The 13,735-nt window shown below is 40.7% G+C and overlaps 1 protein-coding gene across 1 annotated transcript in view; it reads left to right on the forward strand.

Annotated features, from left to right (window-relative positions):
* Positions 1 to 4,322: 4,322 nt before the first annotated feature.
* The window catches only part of LOC134619765 (collagen alpha-1(XIV) chain-like), a 176,532-nt gene continuing 167,119 nt past the window's right edge, over positions 4,323 to 13,735 (forward strand). The window contains exons 1-2 of the mRNA XM_063465597.1: positions 4,323 to 4,429; positions 5,997 to 6,111. Coding sequence (XP_063321667.1) covers positions 6,030 to 6,111 — 82 coding nt within the window. The 5' untranslated portion in view covers positions 4,323 to 4,429; positions 5,997 to 6,029. The remainder of the gene's footprint in view (positions 4,430 to 5,996; positions 6,112 to 13,735) is intronic.

Here is a 13,735-nt window from a genome sequence, read left to right on the forward strand (position 1 = left end):
TGGCTCACCTTTGTTGCACTGCCCCCTACTGGCAGAACCAAGGTCCACCAAAAAGCCTCTTTTTTAATAGTTTATATATATATACTATGAAACTATAAACCATATTTATAGTTTATAGTTTGCATATTAATAGCTAATAGTAAACACTAATAATAACAGATGCTCTGTGGGGTAATCTGTAAATTATATTCTTTGAAGTTTTGTAGGATAGATTATGCAGAATAATTTAATACATACTGCTGTCCCATTGAGACTGATGATGTCTCCCTGTCACCCTTGTAGAGCCGTGTCAGTGTGCTTCATGCAGCCCTCTGTACCCTCGGTGGGGGAGCGCATCATTATTATTTTCCTTTCAGTCACAATCAAGACGTGTTGCGAGACTCTATCTGTGACTCTGCAGGTGAACAGGGTCATATTTTCAGCTTCAGCATGAGCAGAAATATAATTTGTGTTCATTTGAATCTTGTGGTTCAGTCGGTTCATTTATGGCCAACCACAGGCTCCCGTCAGCTGAACAGAACCCTGTCACATAATGAAGCCTTGGCTCGCTGGCTGATCAGTGCACAAGGAGACACTTTGCTTATATTCCTAACAAAGAGTTTGCTTGCACAACATGATCAGACAGAGAAATGTTGGCATGAGAAATCAGCCTGGCTGCAACCAGACAGTCAGGGATGAGCCAAGACTTTGACAGCAAATATCTGCTTTTTAGATTATTTTTTGTCACAAAGATGAAAAAAATGATGTTTAATGCACACGCCTAATTATGATTATGATTTGTTTATATATAAAATGTCACATATCACCACATACTGTACTGTATTTGCACTAGTGCCTATTCAGATTACAGTAAACTCTACTGAGCTCTGTCGGTGTGAGTGTAATATGCTCTGAGGTGCACTGCACTCTAAAAATACAGTTTGGACAGAAACTCTCATTGAAGAAAACTCAGTAAGACACACTGTTTACTCAAGCTGCTGTTTGAGAGCCATGAAACTCAACATCTGAGGGGAACACATTTTTCCTGTTAAATATTTATGATTATGATAATACAAGAGACTCCAGAGACCTCAATTTCTACTGTTAAAAGCAGCATGCTCACCAGACAAACCCGTAATATCCGAGGTACAAAAGAAACTTAACCCTCACCTTCAGCACACAGAAGTCCATTATTCATTCAAGGCTCTGCACTATCTCAAAGATAGGAACACCTGCTCATTCAGTGCTGAAACTTCTGTGTGGTTGTTACTATGTTGCCGTAAAATCCCAAAGATGACATGATCGTAGAAATAAGGAATTTGTAGGAAAATGTAGCCTCTTTTTCATTTTAATGCCAACAAAACATTTTTTAAAAGCCTTGACGGTGTCACAGTCCCTGGGTTTTTGGTCCCTGTCCTGTTGCTATTTCTTCTTTTATTCTAGTTTTTCAGGTTTTGATTATGTGTTTGTTGAATTTTCTGAGTTTCTCTTATTTTAGTATTATGTAGGTCTTAGGTCTTTCATTTTTAAGTCTTTGGTTAGTGAGTGTAATTTATGGCTTTTGTAATGATGGGTTTTGGTTTTTTGTGTTTTCTTTTGGTTTGGTTCTGGCCTTTCATTACTGTTATTAGTTTAAGTTGTGGTTTCCCTAACTCAGCCTTAGGTTATAACCCAGTGTACTCCTAGTGCTGATAACAATGGATGAACTCTGAGCCTCTTCTTCTTTGCAGTGGTGATGGACAGATTGTCAGTTGAGGTCAAGCAGGATTCTCTATAAACTATGAGGTTCGCAGACAATCTGTAGTGATAGTCAGGAGCAGGTGGAAGAGGGACTGGAGAGGTGGAGGAATGAAAGTCGGTGGTTCAGCAATGGTTTTCCTGGTGTTCCCGTCCCTCCTTTTGTCTCTTTTACATCTTTAGACTTTGACTAGTTGTTGTTGCCTTGGTAAATTTTTCAATTCAATTTTATTTATACAGCGCCAAATAACAACAACAGTCGCCTCAAGGCGCTTTATATTGTAAGGTAGACCCTCCAATAATACATACAGAGAAAAACCCAACAATCAGCTAATTGTTCAGCGTAAGTTCCTGGTTTTGCCTCCCTGTGTGTTCTTGAGTCCTTTCCGCTTGTGTTTTTGATTTTACCCATTGGATTATTTTTGCGTTTGGAAACTGGCATCTAGACAGTGTAGGGACTACTTTTTGTCGACATAGCAAAAACAGATGAGGAAAATAGTTTAACATTTAACCAACAAGTGTAATTAGTGACATGATTGGGTATAAAAACATAATCACAGACATCATAAAAAGGCTGGATTCAGCAAAGATGGAGAAGCGTTCTCTGCCATGGCAAATAGCTTAGCAGTATTATAATAATGTTTCCCAATTTTGTATCTGTGGTGCACAATATCATTCAGTCTGTGCACTCGAGGCAAAGTGGTTTTTGAACCCAAAGGCAGCTTTGAATGAACACAGTTTATTGCTGCATCCACAAACTCAGTTCAAATTCTTCTATCCAATGAATAAAAACATTCAACCCACAAATGCTTCTCTGGGCTCATTTAAGACAGGCTAAAGAGAGACTGCCAAACTGTCCTGGGTTTGACCAATCAGAACTGAACATGGCACGAGCAGCTTGCACACCTGTGAAGACGCCATTAATGGTAAACTGTTTATAGGGCATCTGGGTTTTTGAGCAGATGACAAAAGTCACACATTCTGCATGCATGACTGTGCAGTACATTTTAAAATCCTACAGCTGGAGAAAACTGTGAAAACTGGGCCTCATCGCTTCCTGAACGTCTACATTTAGTGTTGTGAAGACAAAGCTCATCCAGCACCTTTCCTAACCTTGTTTGTTTGTTTTTCCAACATGCTGCAGGCATCAGCTTCAAAATGAGAATATATTTTTCAAAACAGTAATGAAATTGTCTGTTTCAACATTTGGTTTTTATTTGTGCTATATTCAGTTTTATATAAGGTATAAATTATTGCCTTCTGTTTCCTCTTTCTCAGATGAAGGGGGAATAAATGCAGATGTTTAATTTTTAATTCGCTATAGTTACAGCTCATTTGTGTTTCTACTTCACCACCACCCTCCAATGGATCTTAGTGACAGTTGCTATTCAGCCAATAATGTTTCGCAAAGAATGTCCCATTCATCTTCCTTTGTCATGAATTTTTAGATTTACAACGAACCACCTGCCCCAAACTGAAGGAGGCATATTAACTGGAGCACATTGGGCGTCTCGGAGCATTTACCCAGGGGTCACAGAAACACACATTTCGCTCCTGTCGGTGCTCAATCTGCCTGCCGCTCAAACGCATTTTTCTGCTGCCTCGTCTCGCTTTAAATGAGGTAAAAGGAATGAATAGCTGCAGGCGTGGATGGTGAATGAAGCGGGAAACACCCATCAATCCACTGCAAGTCTCAACTGAAGGGAGACTTACGAAGGGAGTTAACTTGGATACAAAGTACCACAGAGAGATGGGAAGTGAGACACTTTTACCTTCAAATTAAAAGAGAGACTGTAACGCGCATCGAGCCCTGCTCCAAGTGTTATATTCGGTTACATGTAGCCCATCTGTGTAACCGTGAGAAAATGAGAGGACACAAAAACCTGTTTAAAATCCGAACCTGACCATCTATAAAATAAAGGGCAGTGAATACAGGATGAAAAACAGATCTCTAAAAAGAAATCAGACTCTAATTCTAAAATAAATACATAATAAATAATTTGCCTCTTTTTTCCAGTAGATTTATTTCTACCTTTAATCTCTTTAGATAACGACACACGTTAAACTCAACTTCCTGTAAAACACTTAAGACAAACTAACTAAACAAGAACTTTGAAAGTATGTTCGGATGTTTGTTTTGGGACTTTTTTCTTTCATAGTTTCTGGACTGTAGCACGTGCCTGTGTCTTTACTAATGTTTACGTAAATGCACCGGCTGAAGCTCTGAGCTGAAACATGTTCATGTGTTTGCTCAGCAGCAGCTCACTGGGAGGCTGGTAATGGTTTGTGGATCCTTCAGATTCTGTTGAACTGGATTCATCGTCCTACAACATAGACAACACGTATACGTGTGTTTTGTATGTACTACTATTTTAATATTCAATATTGCAAAACTGCAGCAAACAAAGCGAGTTCAGACGACATCAGAATCACAGCAGTGTCTTCATGTCATGTTTTGTTGTTCTGGTGCGCACTGGCTCCTTCTGCATAATACGAAACTGACCAAGGAGGATAAAACATGTTGTAGCAAGTTTGTAACTTTATTTTGAAAATTTGAATCGGCAGTCCCGCGCAGCACTCCGTGTAACTTGTCTCGGGGTCGAGAGCGGAGTTGGTGAACAGCGTGAATCAGAGTCGCTGTGGGGACTGCTGAGCTCGGCGCACAGCTGTCAGGAGGAGAGCCGCGGAACCTGCAAACTTATGAACTGAGAAGGTAAAGCTGCTCTTTATTCACACACCGCACAGTTGTTCCGAAATCAGCTTTGAAAATCTGCGACCCTTTTCTCCCCACTTCCACGCGCTGTGGTGCTGCGGGTGACGCAGCGTGCAGACCTCACCTGTGCTCTTTTCAATTAAGAAACTTCCGCTGCTTTTATTTACTGTAATTAAGAGGTGCGGAGAGAGATGGCGTAGCATGTGTTATGGTGTTTGTTAGCACCGGGTGGCTGTGCAGGAGTGCGCAAAAGCCGATTCCACTGAACGCGCAGGGTTCTCCTCACTGAGGAGCTGGTTTAGCTGTCAGTGTATTGAAGACCCCAGCAGATCTTTAGCGGTGCCTTAACACGTGTTAGAAGCTGATCAGCGCCCTAACAGCCCAAGTCCTTCCTGCATTATTACAAAAACTGGATATTAAATATTTGTTTTCTCATTTTTTAACTTTAATTTCTGCAGAAATATTAAAGCAATATTGCTCTCAGTAGCTCTATAAATCAAAATCTGTTTGATGGCAGCAGAAACGGTTGGTCTTAATACTGGGGCGATGAAAATACCAACTTGTGATTGTGAGTAATATCAAAAAATATCAGAAAATTGGCTAAAGAACCGAATATTAGAAACAGACACAGCCATTTCTGAGACAAACGTGTAGGTGCTGTAACGAACAAGTGACTGTAATTATTTTTATTTTTATTATTTAATAAAAATTTTTTTGAATGTTTCCCTCAGCCATTTACAGGAGTAAACATGCTTTACTTTATTCACCTTGAAATTCTTACAGAAGTATTATATTTGATTATAATAAAACTCAGTTTTCTAAATGTTTTGAATTTAGGACATTATTTCTTTTACATTGATAAAAAATAGTTTGCAATGTCCTGCTATGGGGTGAAAATTGTGAAAGTAAGCATAGAAAGAGACTTAACACAGTCACAACCCAAAGAAATCTGATGGGAGGGGCATTGTAGTCCTGCAATGGCCCAGAGATCAGATCGTGACATTTCCATTAAAATCTCAGTGCAAATCTCCACAAACACGTCTGCCTAGTAAATCAAAGTGAATGCCTTTATATTTCTGCACATTCAGAATATAAAGCAATGTGTTTTAACTGTGAATGGATTAATAAACATGGACAGAAATGACTGAGTTTAACTTATGACAACAGGACGACATGTGCAGTTTTAAGTCTGTTTAAAGCTGTTTTTCTCCATCCCTCCATGTCTTCATCTTCTTTATCTTCTTCTGCCATGGCTCCCTTTCTCACTCCCCCTTCTCCTCCTCCCTCCTGTTTGCTCCTTTTTCTTATCATTGCACTACTCCATCCTCCCTCACATCCTGCTTTGTCTTCTTCCTCATTCTTTCCTTTCTGCTCCTCTTTCTTTCACCTCTCTCTACTCCTTTCTTTTACCTCCTTTGTCATCCTCTCTGGGTTGTCTGACTCCTGTTCTGTTGCCTCCTAATCTCATGCCCTTACCCATCCTTTCCTGCTCGTTCATTTCTTTTTTACTTCCTCTTTTTTCCACCCTGTTGTCTGCTTTCTCCTCTTGTACTCCTTTACCAATCAGGTGTATCGTGTCCTTCGGTCTGCTGGCATCAGGATGCGGTTCACAGTCAGACTGAGTCTCTGCCTGCTGGGCTTCTTTCTCATCTCTGTGTTCCCTCACGCAGCACAAGGCCAAGGTAAGTATCACTGCTATCCTGCTGTCCACTCAAGAGTCAACAATCCCAGTAGGGGGGTTCACCACACTGGGCCCAAGCTGAGCTTTTTATACACAGCCCAGCAGGCCTAACCATGGAGTTCCCTAATGATACCCCACAGGGAAAGCCAGAGCTTTCAAACCGTGTGCTAAACTGTCAGGATTTGCACATGTATAGATTTTCTTCTGTGTAGAAGAGCAAGGAACTGGGCTACCTGACGATGTAGGACTAGTAAGGACTAGTCTGGATTTTCAGTCCAAGGTTTTGCAAAGCTACATCCATCCACTGACTTCCCCAGACTGTTACTTATAGAAGCCAGGATTTAGTGAGTGTTGAACAGAGGCCGCACAAGGTCTTCCACTTTCTTTTAAATCTCATCATTCCACTGATTGGACCTTATCAGTCCCATACATGTCGCCTGTAGGTGGCCTCCTAGATATGACATTACTTGTTCCTTTCACACCGTTAAATGGGAGTAATGGTCAAAGTGTTTCCAAGTGAAAACTGCAGCAAAACGTTACATTTGGATGTTGTAGGGATTTCATTTGTAACCCAAAGTTACAAATTTCTTCAAAAGAGAATGTGGACCTGACAAAGAAGATAAAATGATAAAATGATTGAAAAAGTGTATACAGCATTAAGATGTGGAAACTAGCATGGAGTGACTAAAACAGACCGATTTAAAATAAATAAATAAATAATAGTCATGTGCACCCTTTCACATATTTAAAGCTATCCTACAAAGCTAGTTAATAGCATGACTGGAGATTTTCCATGCACTCCTTTTTGCAACCACTGGAGGTCTCCTATATCTCCAATCTGTCTTTCTCCCTGCTGATCATGGATAACAGCCTAGTAAGCTGCTAGATGGTATAGTATCATGCATGTCTTTGGGTTGGTACTCCAATGACATGCATCACAGGTTCATTGGTAAGTCTGAATTGGCCGTAAATGAGACAGTAATGAAAGCCTAAGTGTATAGAATAAAAGACAGTATTATTGAATGGTTAAAAAAAAAAATGCCAAAGCTCGAAAAGTGCTACTGATGACTGCATATCATTGACATGTATGGGCTGATACTGACTGATAACATGTGTTTAATGGGCTGATAACATCAGAGTGGATGGATCATTGCCAGGGGCCAAGCCAGGTTTGCTACTGCAGAGAAAACAGGGTTTTACAGGCTTTCCATTATGGTAACATCCAGCAGAATTTTCTTGGGCTCACCGTTTTGGTGTCAAAGAAGCCCAGCGAGGGTTCTCCATATCAGGACCAAATATAGCCATAAAAAGTCAAGGTTGATATCATAATGGTATCAAATGGCTAGAAAGCCTTCAGAACCTTTTGTGCTTTTAGCGTTCTCCTAAAGTTAATTGCTGGTTGGATAAACCTCAGTGTGGTCCGGCTCTCTAAATGTGAAGCTGTTATACTTTGCAGGCACAGCTTTACTCAGCAGGTCACATATCTGAATTTCACTGTGACTGTTTCGATGTGCAGCTTTGTTCTGGAAAAAAGGTTGTTTTTATGTTCTTGATCCTTTTGTCTATTTCTCTGGGAAAAGCCTCGATGCCAAAGTCGTAACGAGAAAACCAGTTTTGCCGTCGCTTAGCCGAATCGCTTTGCTGTGGCACGTTTTGTTCTTATTTATTAGTTACCGTGGAGTGTTGAAATTACAATGACAGGTGTCTGTGTAACCCTTGTTAGAAACTGTGATATCTTCAGCAGTCTGTAATCTAAATTTGATCAAGTTTCTACTGGTTATCATAACATCAACAGGCTTTACCATGACTCTTAAATCAGCTGCTGTTTGTGTTGTTTTCCCTCTTTCTTTTTTTTTTTATCCGATGTCACTCTACATGCTGACGTTGTCTTTCACCCTATTTAACCTATTTAGGATTTAATATATTACCTTGTTAGTGAGAGATGACTCTTAATCTTAACACCATATTTTTCTAGACCTTTTGTCAAGAGTGCTAATGACTGATTGATATTCATGACGTGTCTTGAATTGGCTGAGCTGAATGAGTTTGACCTGACCACATGGATCTCAGATGAAGTTTGGAATCAGCCTTAATGTGTCGAGCGTCACGTCTGGTGCGAGTGGGGAAAAACACCCTCTAACATACTAAAAAAAGTGTTTTGCTTTGAACACAGTCAGGTACTTGCGCTCCATCCAAACACCTTCTGCATTGGCTAACGTTCAAAGGTTTTTGGCAACACTGAACATGAAGTGTTTCTAAACGTGCTGAAAACCAAAGCTTGATGCTGTTCCACAGCCACACGCTCAGGATTTGGGCCGATGCTGTGCCACGCCATAATAGCATGTTGAGAGTGTGAAAGTTCGTCCTGTGTGAAAATGAGCTTAGCAAGAGGGCTACCATAGTTGGCCTACCAAAGGGTTTACCTTTGTGCCCGCTACCAGGTGACTCGGGTATACCTCATCATGATTGGCTGGAAGCTAGTCTGCTTGCCCACCCACCCTTTACCCTGCACTGTATTTCATATGAATCCAACTCTAATCTCATTCGGTCATATTTTTAATAAGCTCGACACGATTAATATATTCAACCACAAAATAGAAAAAAAGTGACACTTTTTATGTTTGTGGTGCTTGTCTGATATTTTCAATAGTGACAAAGCCGAGTGTTGGAGTGTACAGTGGTGCAGTCAGAGGGTTTGGTTTTCCTTCTTATTTACAACAATATGTTTGTTGAGAAATTCTGCGTCGCCTCGGTGTATTTAAATGTGACACCAAGGCTTCTTTTTATTACCATGAACATTATTACATTATGATTATTTTATTCTATATATAATAACTGGGAAGTAAAACTCTTGATGTGAAACACTTGAGGAAGAGAAACTTGAGAAAGTGAAAAGGAAGTGAAACGCTGTCTTTAGCGAGTCCGTGTTCTGGACAAAAATAGGCAAGATTCACCAAGCATGCTTTTTTTAAGGTTTTCAAAATGTTTTGCACTGGAACAGATCAATTCCTTTAATGAGGATATTATCCTGATAAGACTGGAGGGATAATGTCCATGTTCACCCGTCGGTCTGCAGAGAGAATAAGTCTAGTAAACAACAGAATAAGTCTTTCACAATAAGGAGAGTTGCTAGGTTTTGGCTAAAGTGCGAGTAAACTGAGAGAAACCGCAGCATTCCTCAGTGAAGAGGCTATAGTGCGCTAGCCTCGGCTACAGCAGTGACCTGGGAAGAGCTAAAGGTTTACGAGCAGCTTGGACAGCTCCCACATGTGAAACTGCTCTCTCCAATGGCTCTGATTTATTGCAGAGAAGACACATGAGGTGGGAAGAAACTTTAACATGAAAAGCTGAGGAATGGCTATAATATATCATAAACAAATTCATATCTATTTAAATTATCCATAGATATGAAACAAAGGAACCATTTCCACTTTTTTCTTTTTTTCTTTTTTCTTTGTGCCGTATAGTTGAGGCTGTTTTAAGAAATTACTCTGCGCTTGTCTTAAATGACCCTCGAGCTCAGCACCTGTCATTAAAAAAACAAACAAAAAAAAGGTCAAAGTTTGATTTCAAAGGCTCAGGGCCAGCTTTGGAGGAGCTTTTCATTTTTTTGTTGCCTGCAGACATAAAGGAGCAGGTATCCAAACCCGGAGGGGAAACAGGCGTGATGAGTGTGGTCAAATGCCAACGTTATTTTGAATCATTTTAAGGGTTTAGTTAAGAGAACTACTGGGATTAAAGGGAATGAAATATGTGGAATGATGGTAGGACTGCCAAAGTTATCAAATCAATAATTATAAGATTATCATCATAATAGTTATTGTTTATTGAGATGTTACTTACAACAATGTGCAAAAGTCTTGACTGTCTTTCACAGTTTTTTTAGACACTGGTTACTTTTTTTATTCATTTTCAGACCAGCCTTTCAACTTACCATTATCAGAGATTTGTTAAGCCACTTAATGCTGACTTATGATTCATTCAATCATATAAAAGTGATCTAACCCAAGGGAACATCTTAGCAAAGAGACATTTTTACATTATTTTCAGCCACTTTGTTACAGCCTGTCACAAACCATATGATTTGTTCCCATTTCTTTAGCTGAAACTACAGAAAATGCCAAAGATAACAGTTTGAGAAGCATAAAATGGCATTTTTGCACCAACAAGCTGATTCCCAAATTGTTCACTGAAATCTTGGCGTATCTCGGCAGTGTGTCATTAAAAAACACTGAGGAAATTGAACAAGTGTGGGAGATGAAGAAGCAAGATTCAAAAGAAAACTATTTACAGCAAGTGAAAAGTATCTAAAAGACAGGACACAAGACCTGAGAGATACGTCTGGTTCTTCAGTTGATCCATTCATTGTTCACTGAAGCATCATCGGAAATGGTCTCAGAGGAAGGGTGGCTGTCAGGAAGACGTTCTTTAGTAAGAGGAACAGGGAGGAAAGGCTGAGGTCTGGCAAATTACACAAGAACTGGACTGAAAATCTGGGGTAACAGGTCTCATAGAGTGAGGAATCACAGTTTTGGTTTAAATGATCATCAGTATGTATTAAGCAGGTCAGGAAAGTAACTCAGACAGTAACTCTCTAGTGTCTGATTGCAAAGTCAGTATCACAAAACACACTGCCAGTGCAGTAAGGGATACCTGGATAGAAGAAAGACACAATGGACACTAGCAGTCAATGAGCGGGCTCCACAACATGATGGAAGCTGTGTGGAGTGATCTTAACATAGAATGAAACGTAAGACAGCCAACATCCAAATGAGAACTTTGAATGTCCTTGAAGAAGCCTGGAGAAATGTTCCCGAAGACTAGTTAAACAAATAGTCAGACAACTTTCCTAAGAGAGTCTGAGCCAGGGGTGGGCAACTCCAGGCCTCGAGGCCCGGTGTCCTGCAGGTTTTAGCTGTGTCCTTGATCCAACACAGCTGATTTAAATGGCTAAATTACCTCCTCAACATGTCTTGAAGTTCTCCAGAGGCCTGGTAATGAACTAATCATTTGATTCAGGTGTGTTAATCCAGGGTGAGATCTAAAACCTGCAGGACACCGGCCCTCGAGGCCTGGAGTTGGACACTCCTAGCTTATCTCATTTTCCTAGCAAAAGAAATGAGCAGCAACTCAAACCTGTTGCACTCCAATATTTATTTCCTTTGCTGACAGCACAGTTTGCCTTCAGCACTGCTTTCTTGTTTTGTGGTGTAAAACAATTAAAGACCTTTTCCACCTCATGCCGTGGTGTTAGGTATGGGAAGGAAAAATAAGGAGTGCTGTGCAGTAATTATCCCGATGTGTAAAAATGATTTACTGGTGTTAAAATGTCCTGTGTTGCATCTTTAAGATGAGAGTGTGTGTTTGGTAATAAGAACATCAGTGTCAGAGTATTTTTCAAAGTGACTTTGATTTGCAGAAAACTCTCCAACTTCCTGTCAAACCTTCTCATTCCTTATTCTTTCCTCTCTGCTCACTATTGCCCTTTTGCCTATTATTGCCCTTTTAGTCTGCTCTCACTGACTTTAAATGCACTTTAAACTTTGCACTTCCGGCTTGCCACACCGCTCACGGAGGGTGCGGTGGGGCCCTTCTCCATCCTCGGCTGATTCTCCATGAAAAATAGATGAGAATTAAGTTCCCATCTCTCCTGGTGAGGCCTTTTGTCTTCACCAGGCTCTTCACTCGCCGTCCAATACTTGTCTCTGCGTGATAATACAATCCTGCAGAGAAGATCCACAGCTTTCTGTGAGTGTGTGTGTATAAAAGGCATGTGTGCATGGAGCTGCAAAGGAATCGGCAGGTTTCAAAACAACCACCTGAGTTCCCCGGAACAAAGTGCATGAAGAATTTTTTTTAATGTGGAAACATCAGAAAACACTTGCTTCCAGCTGCGGACACATATACATAATTAATGCACACATATGCAGATGTGGGCACACGGGAACACGCGACCGAGTTCAACCACACTACAAACAGAGCCGTGCGAAATCTGCTTCTCGAATCATTTGGGATTTGAGCAGCTCTCTTCAGACGAGAGAGCATCCTTTGTTTCCAAGACAGAGATCTGTAAACCCTGAGCCGAAATCCCATGCAGCCCTCATTCTCATCCCCAGGTTGGTGCAATCACTGGTACTGTATTCCTTATGTGTGTTTCTGTATATTTGTCTGCTGTGGAATGCACCAGCTTCATATCTTCTCCACTAAAATCAGGATTATCCTTCCTGTGCTGAGCTCAAGTTTCTTTGTATACCTACATGAGTAGTTTTCTGCAGATAATCTCTTTGCATAAAGAGGTGGTTCACTCAAAATGCTGCAGAGGATTGGGTGATGAGCCTTATCAGCTCGACTAAATCTTTGATTGCCATCTAAATCATCTGACGACCTAAAACTGTTACTTTCTCTTCAAACGTGTCAGTTTCATGTTTAACATTGATATACATTATCATGTTACACCTGGAGAAAGCGGCATACACACATGCAGATATAAAGCAGTAAAAGAAATCTGTCTAAGAGGTGAATTTACCCACAGATTGTTTTTTTTGGGTGAACCATTCTTACAAGGCTCTTGTTTACTCCGCTCTTGAGCTTTTGAGCTACAGCAGGCGTCAATCTCCGTGTAGGTATTTAAAGAAGTCGGCAGCAGCAGATGGCTCACCTCATAATGAGTACACAAACACAGAGACGAGTTTGTGGGTTTCATATCTTATTTTCCACCCCCTGGCTTTTCTTTTTTTTCCACAGTTAACCAAAGTAAACTGGGGAATAATACATATTTATTATCTGGGATTTGGCACTGCTGGTGTGGAAATGATAGGCTGTTTTGGTTGTTGACTCTGGAAATGTGGTTTCTGCCGTTGCAGTGCTTTACAATAGCCTCATCCCTGTGTTTTAAACCAGCGTCTATGCAAAAACACAACAACACCACATACACGCTTGGTGAACTGTGAAAACAAAGTTCCACCAATGCAGTGTTGTTGACCTTTCAGAGGTTTTGTGCACAGGTTGAGGCCATTGTAAAGTGTGTGTGGACATTGTGCAGCTCAGTGGATCAGGTGCTCCTGCTGAGGACAGGAGAGGAATAGTATGGAGATGCTATTCCAGCGTCTTTCCTTTTGGTTCCTTTGTTATTTTTTCTCTTAACAGTTAAAAAGAAGTCGCATTCCCTCCTTTTTGTTATCCTCTTCTCACCCTGACATATTTCAAAGCACAGATGCAGAAAAAAAATAATAAAAAGGGAAAGAAAATGAGATCAGGACAAGCAAGGATATATGGAATACAACTCGGGGACCGATGAGGTGACAGTGAGCGCGTAAGCTGGAGAAAATGAATATAGGTGAAGAATGGAAGGCGGGAAAGGGGGGGATATGTAGACCTCTAGGGTGCGGACGGGGACAACAACTAATCAGGATGAGAGGCAGGGGTGTCGCTTTGATGCAGACAGGCGACAAGCACAGTGCAGGCTCGTCAATAGAGGAGGAAGAGGATGAGGAAAAGGAGGAAAATGGGACTTTTGGGGCTTTTTTTAATGTGACATCTGTGCAAGCTAATCTCTCTGATGTGTATCCTCTACTTGGATGAGATACAATTTATCCTTCCTTATTTTTTTCTCCTCTTTCCTTACG

Source organism: Pelmatolapia mariae, linkage group LG22 (assembly GCF_036321145.2).
Source record: "Pelmatolapia mariae isolate MD_Pm_ZW linkage group LG22, Pm_UMD_F_2, whole genome shotgun sequence".
Taxonomy (NCBI): Eukaryota; Metazoa; Chordata; class Actinopteri; order Cichliformes; family Cichlidae; genus Pelmatolapia; species Pelmatolapia mariae.